Below are 15,312 nucleotides of genomic sequence, written 5' to 3'. Positions count from 1 at the left end.
GTTTGAGAATGTTTAATACGACCATCCTTTTGTTTGATGTCGTAAAGTTGGATTTCGTTCTACACGACCTTTTTATGTCAGGACTGGGTTAGATTTCAGTGATGCTATACTCGTTTGCCTGTTTCAAAGTTTTTCACGAAACGCTTAAAATTTGCCTTTTTTATGCGTAATTAGACATTTTATACGTAATTATTTTTTTAATATCTTTGTTTATTTTATATAGTAGGTTAAATTGTTACATAACGAATAAAGGAGAGTTCCATAAGAACAATAATTTAATAATACAATATACTTAGTTTAGTTTCGTGTTTATAATATGGTTATACCAGCTACCAGCAGTAATCTACAAAGACGTACAATAGAGCTACAGGGTCAATAATAGACCAAGTTCTTCTTCTTCTTCAGCCTGTATTCGTCCACTGCTGGACATAGGCCCCTTACATTTGCTTCCATTGATTTCTACTCTTGGCAATTCTCATCCACTGCTTGCTGGCGACTTGTTTGATATCATCTGCCCACCTCTTCTTTGTCTGCCTACTCATCGCCTGTTCTCTCTTGGTCTCCGGTTTGTTAATCTCTGTGTCCATTTTTCGGGATTATCTTGGGCAACATGTCCGACCCATTGCCACTTGAGCCTTGCTATACGTTCTGCGACATCAGTAATCTTTCTTCTTTCACGAATGTCGATATTTCGAATCCTGTCTCTCAAATTAATCCCTAGCATGGCTCTCTCCATCGCTCTTTGTTTTCTTTGTAAAAACCATGGTCTCCAGTCCATATCAGGCAAGATACATTTGTTATGAACCCTACGTTTAAGACACATTGGTATATCTTTATTCTTCAAGATAAAGCTTAACTTGCCGAAAGCTACCCAAGACAATTGTATGCGTCTTTTTATTTCGGCTATTTGGTTTTCTTTGCCGATTTTAATAATATGTCCAAGATATATATATATATATATATATATATATATATATATATATATATATATATATATATATATATATATATATATATTAGAAATGATTATTTCGACCAAAAAATAATTTATAAATAAGTTCGAATTATCGGGTAAAGTGGTCTGACCACTTTACCCGATAATTCGAACTTATTATATATATATATATATATATATATATATATATATATATATATATATATATATATATATATATATATATATATTGATACGATTAGGGTTTATAGAAAATAATTTATAAGTTATATACTACATAATATTAGATATTTGGTTATTTTAAGAAGTTATATACTAGAGAATTTAATAAAAATATATTTATGTGAGGGCATTTTTAATAAATTAGCATATAATAATTGTAAAAAGTTGTATTTTAATGTTGTAAATATATTTAAGTGAGCCATGTGCATAGGCAACCAACTATACAGTGAGTGATAGACAGATATACATACTCTGAAGTGACGTTTAAGAATATTTACGAATATAAAGTGGGGTTATAATAATATATTGTTTGAAATGTGTATTTTATTAAATTAGAGTGTTAGTTACTAATTTGAATGTTTATTCTGATCTGAAAAGCCTAAATGTCAACAAAATTATCAATGGAACATTAACGAATTCTCCAGAGTGCAGAGTGTGACCATTGTTTACGGTCGAACATTCTGGAATAATGATTATGTCGGTGGATGGAACAGATATTTTTTTTCGAGAACATCCATATCGAAGAAATAGAACGAAATGGAACATGATCTCTTACCAGATGGTTCTAGAATATCCAAAAAGATATAAATACCCGTGATTTGGATTCAAGATGGCAGTTTTTTAGTCAGAAGTCAGGCCAGTTCATTATGAAAGTTAGTAGACACATTTAGTTAGTGAAGTAAATTGTTCAGAATTTTCAAGAAGTCAGTCAGAAAAGTTTAGTAAGAAATATGAAAGTTAGTTGGAGTCAGTGAATCAAGTACAAATAGTCCAATTGTTTAATATAGTGAGTTAAATGAAGATTAAAAATTATGCATATAATTTAATGCACATTTATAATTATACACAAATAATTATTGAAGATTAAAAAAAGTATATTGGAAGAAATTAAATTATATTATGGTTGGAGATTAGTATAAATCAACTTATAATAATTGGATATTGGTATATTGAAAAGAAGAATAAATACAAATGCTGTTTGCTGGTTTGCTTGGTGGTGTATAAATGCTGGTGAAGAAAAATATATCTTAAATTGGTAGAAGCTGATAATTGGAAAAAGAAATTTCACAAAAACAAGGATAACCGAAGTACGAAGACATTCAGTGGTGATTAGAATATATATAGTGGAAAACAGTTCATTTAGGCATTCAGTGAAAGAAAGGTACAAAATTTTGTTAATATAATTTAGTTAGTGTCATAACAATTTCAATTTTGAAGATAGTTTGTTTAAAGTTTACATTGTCTATAGAATTTAATTAGTTTTATAAGAATATCAATTTAAAGATAGTTTATTTTAAATTTACATTGGCTAGGTTAGATATATATGTGTGTTTCATAATAGTTATAATAAAGATAATTTAAAAAAGTACTTACAAGCTAATTCTTTGAGAACCGCGATAAAAACCCTATATATTATATTATTAAAAATACTCATTGCTCATCATTCAAACAAAAAACACATCATAACAATTTGGCACCCAACGCGGTGGCTCTCTATTTAAAAGAATTAGTTTGGGAAGATAAGTGCTCTCATATAATTAAATTAATTATCAGTAGAAAGGAAAAATTATAGATTTTATTTTTAATTATATTTGAACAAGTAAAGTCTCAAAATGTCTCAAGGAAAGAAAGGTACAAGAAGCAAAAAGAATGAAGAAGATGTGGAAATAGAAACACAACCTATACAAGAGGAGAGTTTAGTACAAGCTCCACAAGATACTGCAGAAATGAATCCAGAAAGAGAGGAAAATGTCAATATGGCAGCTTTGATGTCATTAATGATGCAGATGAACAAGACAATGGAAGAGAATACGAAAAAAATGGAAGAGAATTCAAAAGAAATCAAAGAAGACATAAAAAAATTGGAAGAGTGAAGAGAATTCAAAAGAAGTCAAAGAAGACATGAAAAAAATGGAACAGAAATTGGAAGAGAATTATAGAAAATTAGAAAAGAAAATAAAAGATAATAATAATAAAATTGTAAAACAAATAGAAAAACAAATGGATAAAAAACTTGAAGCTGCAGAGAAAAAAGTAGCAAATGAAATAAAAATTATACGGAATGACTACAAGAAAAGGATAGAAAATGAGAGGACAGAAGTAAAGAGGAAAATTCAAGATAATAAGATAGATATAGAACAGAAAATAGAGTTACAGAAATGTAACTTAGAAGTAAAAATTAACGAAGACAGGAGAAACACAGAAGAAAAATTAGATGATATACAACAAAATATCCAAATAAATAATAATCAAATAAGAAATGTGGAACAGAGAATAGATGATATTTCACAAATAAGAGACATAGGAAGACCTTACTTAAATTTAACAAATGAGACTGGGATTAAATTCTCTGGTAATATAAAAAATTTGCATCCTAGAGTATACATAAATAGTTTAAAACATAAATTAAGATTTGTGAATAATATTAATGATATTAAAGATTATATTAGAATGACATTAAATGACAATGCAGCAACTTGGTTTGCTAGTATTGAGAATGATTTAGATAATTTTCAAACATTTGAATATAAATTTTTAAATTATTATTGGGGTGAATTAGAGCAAGCCAAGTTTAGAGAAATTCTATATTTTGGAAAGTATAATCAAAATTTAAAATCAAATATGGTAGATTATGCATTGAAATTGATAACAGTTGCAAAATATTTAGAACCACCACTTAGAGAGGATGAAACAGTCTTAAATGTATCTAGACATTTTGATGCTGATGTTGTGCAAACCGTAACTGTACAAAATATTCAAACAATAGATAGTTTTATTAATTTTATTCAAAGAATACAAAGAGGCAATATGACAAGTAATAATAACAACAGAAAAAACAATAATAACTTTCAATATAATAAAAATGATAATCAACAATATAGACAATCATATAACAATAATACTAGGTATGGTGATAGTTTACAAAATTTTAATAATAATAACAGTAATCCAAATAGACAGAACTTTAATAATAATACTAGTTATAATAGACAAAATTTTAATAATAATACTAATTATAATAGACAACATTTTAATAACAGTACTAATAATAATAGACAAGATTTTAACAATAGAAAAAATACAGAGCGACCTAACTATAACAGACAGGTAAATTGTGTTCGAAGGAATAGAAGCTGCGAAGACAGGGAACGAAGTAGTACAAGGCAGGAAAATGTGAGTAGAAGAATCTATTAATTTAATTTATATAAATGCTTTGGCCAAAAATAAAATGATTAAGATTATGATAGATACTGGTTCAGAAAGTACTTTAGTCTCGGAGAATTTTATTTTTAATACATTAAAATTATCAGATATAATAAAGATTCCAAAAATTAAAATTGTTGGTGCAAATAATAAGAAGTTGGGTGAAATTGATAAACTAGCCAATTTTAAAATTAATATTCTTAATAAAGAAATTAATATGCAAGGATTTATTGTCAAGGATTTATGTGTTGATATATTAATGGGAAATGATGAATTGGAAAAGAAGAAAGTAAAGATAGATTTTGAAGAAAGAATGGTAACTTTGGAAGGGCAAATAATTAAATTTATGCAGAAAGATGAGGTAGAAGAAGGAATAAGAGTTGATAGGATATTATTAAAAGAAAATAATGATGTTTATGAAGAAGAAATGTATTTTGATGATAGGGATTTGTCCAAAAAGAATGTAAAGAGTAATTATTGTAGTGAATATTTAAGGAATGGAAATTTTAAGCAGATGGATGCCTACGAGGCGGAGTGCGTAAAATTGGAAGCAAGGAATAATGAGTACATAATGAAGAATAATTTTATTTGTAAAGAAGAAGATGTGATAAAAGTTTTAAATTGCCCTGAAGAATATAAATCAATAGTCATTTCCATATTGCAGCAACACAAGGGACTTGTCAATAAAGAAAATAGAATTGCACAAAATTATATCCATAGTATAAAAGTTAAAGAAGAAAAAGATTTTAAAACAAAATCATACACAATACCATATAAATACAGAGAAGAAGTGAACAGAATGATTAATAATATGTTAGAAGATGGAATACTAGGAAGAATTACAGGAATGTCATTTTTCACTAAAATCGATTTACAGCATAGTTTTTGGTTAATACCTCTAGAAAGAAAAAGTAGACAGTATACAGGATTTCAGATAGATGGAGTAGTATATCAATTCAAAGTAGTACCATTTGGACTTCAATCATTTTGCAGTGCTCTATGTAGATGTCTTCATGATATTTTGGATCAATATGAACATTTTGTAATTCACTACATTAATGATATATTAATTTTTTTTAAAACTGCTGAAGATCATGAGAAACACCTAAAAATTATAATAAATAGATTAGACAAAGTTGGACTAAAAATAAATCAAGAAAAATGTACAATTTTTCAAAAAGTAGTGATATATCTAGGTTATAAACTTAACACTAACAGCTTACTGATATATCCATTTTATTCAATAGACTTGATTTGTTAAATAGATGGTAGATTTCATTATTTTGAATCAATTTGACATCATACTTGTTGAATTTTGTACATATGGAAATTATTTTGTACCCTAAAAATCATAATTTGGGGTTAGATAATAAATAGATTCTATAAATAATTTGCTATAAAAATGTCTTTCTAATATAATAAAGTGAAAAAACTTACCAATTTATATTGATGAAAGTTATTTTGAATGGAAATAATTCCTAGATTTTGTCTATAAATAAACAGAACACCATATCGATTATATTTTTAATTAAGGTTATATTTTAATCTCTGATATCGCATCCATTGCTCCATTTGACATGACAGTTTGACCATAGAATAGCCGAACTGTGCTACGTTGTTCTCTGTTTTGATATAGACAGCGAACAGGGATGTATTTAACACATTTTAAATAAAAAAAATTTTGATTTATTAAATTTAATAAGGTATGAGAAAATTAATATTTAAAAAAATAATAAGTAAATTATTTATTTTAAATATTATTTTGGGGTATTGATACGATTAGGGTTTATAGAAAATAATTTATAAGTTATATACTACATAATATTAGATATTTGGTTATTTTAAGAAGTTATATACTAGAGAATTTAATAAAAATATATTTATGTGAGGGCATTTTTAATAAATTAGCATATAATAATTGTAAAAAGTTGTATTTTAATGTTGTAAATATATTTAAGTGAGCCATGTGCATAGGCAACCAACTATACAGTGAGTGATAGACAGATATACATACTCTGAAGTGACGTTTAAGAATATTTACGAATATAAAGTGGGGTTATAATAATATATTGTTTGAAATGTGTATTTTATTAAATTAGAGTGTTAGTTACTAATTTGAATGTTTATTCTGATCTGAAAAGCCTAAATGTCAACAAAATTATCAATGGAACATTAACGAATTCTCCAGAGTGCAGAGTGTGACCATTGTTTACGGTCGAACATTCTGGAATAATGATTATGTCGGTGGATGGAACAGATATTTTTTTTCGAGAACATCCATATCGAAGAAATAGAACGAAATGGAACATGATCTCTTACCAGATGGTTCTAGAATATCCAAAAAGATATAAATACCCGTGATTTGGATTCAAGATGGCAGTTTTTTAGTCAGAAGTCAGGCCAGTTCATTATGAAAGTTAGTAGACACATTTAGTTAGTGAAGTAAATTGTTCAGAATTTTCAAGAAGTCAGTCAGAAAAGTTTAGTAAGAAATATGAAAGTTAGTTGGAGTCAGTGAATCAAGTACAAATAGTCCAATTGTTTAATATAGTGAGTTAAATGAAGATTAAAAATTATGCATATAATTTAATGCACATTTATAATTATACACAAATAATTATTGAAGATTAAAAAAAGTATATTGGAAGAAATTAAATTATATTATGGTTGGAGATTAGTATAAATCAACTTATAATAATTGGATATTGGTATATTGAAAAGAAGAATAAATACAAATGCTGTTTGCTGGTTTGCTTGGTGGTGTATAAATGCTGGTGAAGAAAAATATATCTTAAATTGGTAGAAGCTGATAATTGGAAAAAGAAATTTCACAAAAACAAGGATAACCGAAGTACGAAGACATTCAGTGGTGATTAGAATATATATAGTGGAAAACAGTTCATTTAGGCATTCAGTGAAAGAAAGGTACAAAATTTTGTTAATATAATTTAGTTAGTGTCATAACAATTTCAATTTTGAAGATAGTTTGTTTAAAGTTTACATTGTCTATAGAATTTAATTAGTTTTATAAGAATATCAATTTAAAGATAGTTTATTTTAAATTTACATTGGCTAGGTTAGATATATATGTGTGTTTCATAATAGTTATAATAAAGATAATTTAAAAAAGTACTTACAAGCTAATTCTTTGAGAACCGCGATAAAAACCCTATATATTATATTATTAAAAATACTCATTGCTCATCATTCAAACAAAAAACACATCATAACAATATATATATATATATATATATATATATATATATATATATATATATATATATATATATATATATATATATATATATATATATATAGTGATCTACATTTTTAAGACTGACGTTGTCAATAACAGTATTAGTATGTAAATTACTCATTATTTTTGTTTTCTGGAAATTCATTTTAAGATCTATTTTATTTGACTTATTTGACTGCTGATTTAATTCCTTGAGCATTAGCTCCAGTTCCTTGATATCTGGGTTTTCAGGGTATTGTGTATGTTCTTCTCTCATCTAGTGACAATTTGCCCTAGACCAATAGCGGCAATTCTGACGATTAGCATGCCTGTGAACTGTAAAGGTGCACTTATCAGAAAACAAAACATGTTCTAATATTCCTATCAAAGTCATCTTCCATAAGTTCCTTAATGGCTAACATCAAACATTGGGGCTGTTTTTAGACTAAAAGTTTGTAAGCTACAAGTTTGTTTCCTCAAACTCAAGCATAATATTTAATTTGGCATCATCTCTTATTGCATCGGAAGCTGCTTTTTTATCTGACTTATATGTCACAGCTATCGAAACACCCTTTTTATTTTCCAGATTGTTTCTTGGGATATAGACAGCAAATTTGGAAATTTTCTTATAATTAGCATCCATTTGTGTTTGTGTGATGTCTTCATAACCAATTATCTGTAGAATTGTTATTTCATGCATTTATGTTATATGAACCATTGTTCTGATATGCATTTAACGAAATTCAAACACATGGGAAAAAAATTGAGTTTGTTGTAGAAAATTTTGCAATAAATCTGAAAATGCTTAATTTCTCAACAAATTTAATAAAAGATTTAAAAAATTTTATAATTCCACAAAAAATTTATTTGATTTTACAGACCCAGTCGCCAGTCCAAATACCGCACAATACTGGATTTCGATGGAGTGAGTGCCTGAAACAGAATTATAAAACTGACAAAGAAATTAAACTTTTTAGTTTAAAATACAAATTAGATCTGCGACTTTTAATTGAAGTACGCGATTGGATCTGGGGCCAATGGATAAATAGTACGGTAATAACTGCAACTTACAACGCAGCATCACTCATTTATTGATTCCTGTTATAAGGCATCAAAACAATAAAAAATAGTAATATAACATAAACAAAAGTAGAGTAAATACAAGATAACTTTTATCAGAATTAGCGGAACAACTGGGTGCTGAATTTAGACATTCCAGGACCTAAAAAGTGTTAATAATCTTTTCCTTGCACATTAATCAGAACAGCCACTTCTAATAGGCCAATTACAAAAAAAAATATGTTAACAAGGAAGTTGTAAAAATAAAACCAGCCAAGAATGCGGTTTATGTAAAAACCCACATGCAGTACTTATTATAATTGTTATAATGCAACGAATCATTTGTAAAAGGTGTTAAATTAGATTCTTATATATTCTGAAAATTAAAAAGAATAATAAAATATATTGAAAGTATTTAATATATTTTATTCTGGACGGTTATTTGGGTAGGAATTAAAAGATACTCACCAACTGTTTTAGTTCCTCTATAATAATATTGTTTATTTATATTTGGTTTCAGAACACAATGGTTCTACGAACGTTCATCATAATCGGCCTATTATTTCACGGGGTAAGTTATTGCTCATTTTTTTATAAATCTTAACGTTTTTTGATAAATGTTCAAATGGTTGATATATTTGAGAACATCAATATACACATCAGTATACAATATAAAAAAATAAATGACAAGATACAATAAGTTTGCGTTCCAGAGGCGCCATGCCGGTACTTACTTCTTCTTCTTAGGGTGCCTGTCCGTTCCGAACGTTGGCGATCATCTTGGCTATGATGACTTTGTTGGTTGCCATACGAAATAGCTGTGTTGAGGTCTTTCTATACCATGCTCTCAGGTTAGCAAGCCAGGATATTGGTCTTCGTCATGGGGCCCTTTTTCCTTCAATTTTACCTTGCAAAATGCATTGAAGTAGCTCGTATCTGCCTTGATTTCTCATTATACTGCACGCTAAATAAAGCTTCCCTCGTACCAACGGCGTTTACAAATCCAAACTGATTGGGCGCAATTTGTTCCTCGAATTTCCGATAAATTCTTTTGTGGGTCACTTTTAAAAACAGCTTCAGCAGATGGCTTATTAGGCTTATGGTCCTCTAATCTTCACAAACTTTTGCTCCTATTTTTTTGGGCAATGGTACGAACTCCGATTTGAGCCACTCTACTGGTATTTCTTCTGCCTTGTATATTTCGTTAAATATTTCAGTTATTATTTTTATTTGTTCTACGTCTAATAGCTTCAACAGTTCTGCAGGAATTTCATCAAGCCTTTCCATCTTTCATTTGTCTGACGGCTGTCGTTATTTCTTCTGGTAGGATTTCTGGACCTGAATATTCTTCAATGATGGGCTCTTGTATTGTTCTAAGGTCATGGAAAAGCTTCTCCAGGTATTCTTCCCATACTTTCGTTTTATCTTCTTTGGTTATGGCAAGATTGCCTTCACCATCTGTTATTTTTCCGCTGTTGCGTTTTCGGAACTTTCCAGCAATTTCCTTCACCTTTCGATGAACATTGAACGGTAATTATGATGACATAAATTATCACATGATATGATTCCGGAATTTTCGTATCGCATGTTGGAATTCTATGGCATTCCCAGCTAAATATTTCTCAGTTACCTGTAACGATTTATGTTAGTACGTACTGTTGCGTCGAAGAAGTGTTTTGCTATTAGTAGTAGTCCGATAAATAAAATGGCAATGAAGAGAGTGAAAGTAATGATGATAACGAATAACAATCTAATAACTTTTATATTAGTTAGTTGTTTTTGATTTCCATAAAACCTTTGTTAGATTATGACCCTTTTAGAAAAAGAAAAGGTTTCAAAATGGAGCACAACACCACCACAAACTTCTCACCAACTCGAGCAAGAAGTCGTAATATATTGATTCTTTCCCCTGGTTGTAAATGACCTGAATTGAATATATATATATATATATATATATATATATATATATATATATATATATATATATATATATATATATATATATATATATAAGACTAAGAAAGAAGAATATTATTAATTAGCTATTGGCCAACTATTTTTTATCTCGAGCTTTCAATTGTGTTTACAATTATTTTCAAGAGCTGCTGAAAAATACAAAATATCTTACAAAGTGGAACTAGAAAAAAAATTATATTAACTCACCAAATAAAATTAGTTTGGTTAATAAATTTATGCTGCTAAACGTATTTTAAAAAGATTATTCTAAAAATTTTCTTATCTAATAAATGTTTCTTAAATTTTGTAATATAATTTGGAAAAACTTTTTTAACACAAAAACATGTTGGCATTTATGACAATGTCATAAATGCCAACTTAAAATTTTTATTATATTGCCAAAAACTAAAATTTTGTTTAAAAATTCTATTTTATTTAGTAATAAAAAAGAAGATTTATCCATCATTGATCATCATCATCATCAGTGGTGCTACAGCTCTAGTTGAGCCTTGACCTTCCCCAGTCTATTTCGCCAGTCGTTTCTGTTCATCGCCAACCGTTGCCAATTTGCCGCGCCGATTTTCCTTGCGTCCTCGTCCACACCGTCCCTCCATCTCAGTCGTGGTCTGCCTCTACTCCTATTTCCCACTGGGACCGATAATAGAGTTCGTCTGGGTGGGTAATTTTCATTTGCTCTTGACACATGTCCAGCCCATCTAAGCCTACCTATTTTTATGAAGGATATTACATCTCTACCATTTACTATTTTTTTATATTTCTCGTACAATTCGAAATTATATCGCCTTCTCCAAATACCATTCTCACAGAATGCGCCCATCCATCATTGATAGATGTCTAAAAAAATGTAACAAGTATGTGGAAAATTAAATCAAATGATATAATTATAAATTTTGCTTAGATTGTGAATTTCTGATGTTTTGTTTAAATTATTATCACTTTTGCTAATACAAACCATTTCTAAAAAAGTTCTTTTGAATTTATTACTTTCACTACACAAAATTTTAATGTTATCAAAATCCATAATACGGTCTTTGTATCAAGCAAAGCAAAGTACTAAGGCTAGTATGGGTATATGGGTGCCAACTCTGGGGCTGTACCGAAGCTAGTAATCTACATATTATCCAGATATTTCAAAACAAAGTACTGAGAAACATTGTTCATGCTCCTTGGTATATCCGGAACAGCAACCTTCATCAGGACCTGGGTATGCAAACTGTGACCGAAGTAATCGAGAAAACAGCAGCAAGTCGTGAGCAGAGACTGCATAGTCATGTGAATGTCAAGGCAATCCAGCTTTTTGACAACACTAAACTAAAGAGAAGACTCATAAGAACAAAACCATTTAAGTTAGTGTAAACGTAAAACAGTTTAGTGTAAAAAGCAGAGTATAGTGCTGTAATGTTGTTGCATGTTAGTTTAGTTGATAGATAAAATAAAAAAGCCACAGGGTAAGCCCTTAGATTTAATATTTGCTGCTTATTAAGTTAGGTCGGAAAACAACTGATAATTGGTCATTTGTGACCAGATAGCAGTAAAAATTTGCCAGAGTAGTGTTAACGGCATAAAAATTTCAAGGACGGATCCTACTCTCAAACCAACATTTTTTGAAATTGCTCCGATTTAAATTCAACGATTTTCTATCAAGCCTTTCACACATGTCACATGCCTGTCTGTTGGTACAGTACTCAATGCACCTAGTAGCGGCTCTGCACAACAGAAAAAATAGATCTTCTAAAAGCAGTACATCTGAAAGTACATCTTCTAAAAGATCAAAAAATCTTCTAATTACACTCTCAGATACGTCTGAGAGTGCAATGTGTCCTAACTAGGGACTATGAAGTAATGTAATAGATCGTCGAGATAATACTCCGACTGTTGACTAGAGAATATATTTGCTGCGACAAAAAATTTGCGAGTTAAAGAGATTTTTGTCAATTGGAGACCTAACGGTGTTTCTTATGGTCTTCTGGTTTATAAATTTAAAAGCAATAAAATGTTTCCTTATTATTATTGACTATTAATGAGCATTTTATTAAAAATAGAACGATAAAAAATGCATGTGTGTGATTTATGGTTTAATTCAAAAGCATTTACGACCGGTTAATAAAAGTTTTTAGTGGGAATAGAGAATACAGGTGTTAATTCCAATTATTTGTTTTGTACAAATGGATCAGCGCCAAAGATATTGTTACGAACGTTTCGTAAGATATATCCCACAAAGAAAAAGTCCCTGGAAAAAAAAGAAGATGTAGTTCGATGTTATCTTGAATGTTCTCGAACTACTTCTTCTTTTTCGTTCAGGGACTTTTTCTATGTGGGATAAATCTTAATAACAAGATTATGTACATATTCTTTTCTTATAGTATATATCAAAGGGGCTGCTCATTGTTTTTTATAAACCTTGACCTAAATTAACGAACGACTAATGTTTGGGAATGTAAATAATTTAGATGCAAAAAAATTCTGAAATGACTAACGAAATCTTGGCCTTTTTATGATAAAGATACATTTTCAAAGAAATATTATGAAGGCAGTTATAATATAGATGCGTACTCTGTATTGTTGATAAAGAAATATATTAGGGTTGTACTAAGATACTTTACAGGCTGTAACACAACACAAAAACATTGAAAGATTTAAATACCTAAGTAGCATTATTAGGCAAGACATAGACCAAGACTGTGATATTAAAGGTAGAATTGAAATGGCAAGAGCAATATTAAACAAAATAAGACTATTCTGATGTGGAGGGGGTAATATTAAGCGAAAATTATTGACCACAATAAAGTGCATAAAAATAGCGTTCTGTGATACGTACTAAGAGGAGGAAAGTACCACTTACTACAGCTGATACTTATGGGTAAAATAGAAAGCCGACGAGGAATTGGAAAAAAACAACAATCATGGCTCCCAAATCACTGAAGAATGAACAGGCATAAAAAGTACTGAACAGCTTTTCAATATGGCACAAAATAAAATAAGTCTTGCTGTAGATATCTTCAACATTTGGGAGATCGTAAAAGACACATGAAAGAAGAAGAATTTATACCTAAATCTGGAATAATACAACCTAAATCGACAAGTCGCTATTAATTACTCAATAGAATTATTAGAAATCTAAATAATGCATATCAAAATTAGTTAAAAAATAATGATATATTATTAATAACAAACGAATAAGGTCTATGTATACAATTTGCGTTTCAGATAAAAAATTTAGCACCCGTTTGCACGCCACTTCAATCATTTCGACTATTTAAATTAGATTTCAAATTAAATTCGTTTACATGTAGCAAATATTTACAGTCTGTAATGTATTTTATGGAAAATTCAATAAAGTCTGGTATCAAAACAGAAAAAATTATATTATATTTAATTAAAATACGGTTTTCGTAATAGTTGAAATACCATTGCCAAAATCCATTTCAAAATTTCCAAAACGACAGTTTTTTTTGTATTTATATTGTTTCGGTGCTATAGTCCGTTTGTTAATGTAGAATATTTTGACGTTTTCGCCATCCGAACGGCCACATAGGTAGCTTCTATACTGGCGTTGTATTACTTGTTTCTCTATAGTAAAATTCTGAGGCAAGCGTCACGAAACTAGCATCACGAGAAGGCGTTACGGGTAGCCACACGAAATAGCGGTTCTTCACATAAATTCACGTCTCTCAATCAATTCGTTTTTAGTCACTATATATTTAGTCAAAGCAGGTTTAAATTAAAAACTTCATGAAAAAGAACGAAAAAAATACGGACATTGTCTTGCCAGTGATCATCAAATTCGATTCTATTAGCATTGCTGGAGGACATTCTCGTGATCTCTTCTTTGCCTGATTTATCGCCTCGTGATTTACCTTAAATTGCAAATGCTAGCGTATGAGTTGAAAGACATTTCCCGACGATCTGCGACTGATTGATTCGTCTGCGTTATAAACTGGTCGTAGGCTACATCATTTGAAGACACTAACTCTTTTAATCATTTTTAAATTCCTCATTATTTTCTTAGTCGCCACCGCGCTTCTCTCAAAGTATTATCTCCTTTATCCCATGGCGTTGCTTAAGGAAAGTCAACTGCCAAAAAGATGCATCAAAACATCTTTGCAGATCTGTAAGTACATATTTATGTAATTTTATCGTAATGTTGTTCTTTGTTTTTAACAGTTAAGTTAAACTAAGAGTTAAAAACTCTTTGTTTTAATAAATTTGTAGGGCAATTCTGATCAAGCCAATAATCAATTGGCAAAATATTAAGTGATTAAAAAACAGAATTGTTTTAATTCCAGACCCGACCCATAGAACCTGACATATACCCAACAAAATATTTTAAATAATTTACGGTCAATTTAAATGGAAAATATATGGCCTAGGAGGACAAATTCGTTAAACTTCCCGTGCTCGAATTGGTATCAATAAAGTGTTATGATCATTTTGGCCTATCCCAGCCTCATCAGACACTTGGGCTGATACAAATTCAAACTCGGAAAGTCCAACGAATGTCTCCCAAAACTTCACTACCACAGTAGTTAGCTTACAATGGCGCCACCTGCTATGGCGGCCGCGAACGAAAACGATATGATAATATCGTTTTCTGTATCCTCTGCGCTATGCGAAATGTGTAAAAGATAAAATCTTTTAGCGAAAGCTGCTATCGCTTTAT

At 29.6% G+C, this 15,312-nt stretch overlaps 1 protein-coding gene across 1 annotated transcript in view; it reads left to right on the top strand.

Moving 5' to 3' along the window:
• The window catches only part of dy (transmembrane protein dusky), a 196,520-nt gene that overhangs the window by 85,011 nt on the left and 96,197 nt on the right, over positions 1-15,312 (top strand). Inside the window, exon 3 of the mRNA XM_072540077.1 lies at positions 9,196-9,246. Coding sequence (XP_072396178.1) covers positions 9,196-9,246 — 51 coding nt within the window. The remainder of the gene's footprint in view (positions 1-9,195; positions 9,247-15,312) is intronic.

This window comes from Diabrotica undecimpunctata, chromosome 1 (genome assembly GCF_040954645.1).
Source record: "Diabrotica undecimpunctata isolate CICGRU chromosome 1, icDiaUnde3, whole genome shotgun sequence".
NCBI classification, from domain to species: Eukaryota; Metazoa; Arthropoda; class Insecta; order Coleoptera; family Chrysomelidae; genus Diabrotica; species Diabrotica undecimpunctata.
The sequence above is the reverse complement of the archived record's forward strand: the minus strand, read 5'-3'. Positions and strand labels throughout refer to the sequence as shown.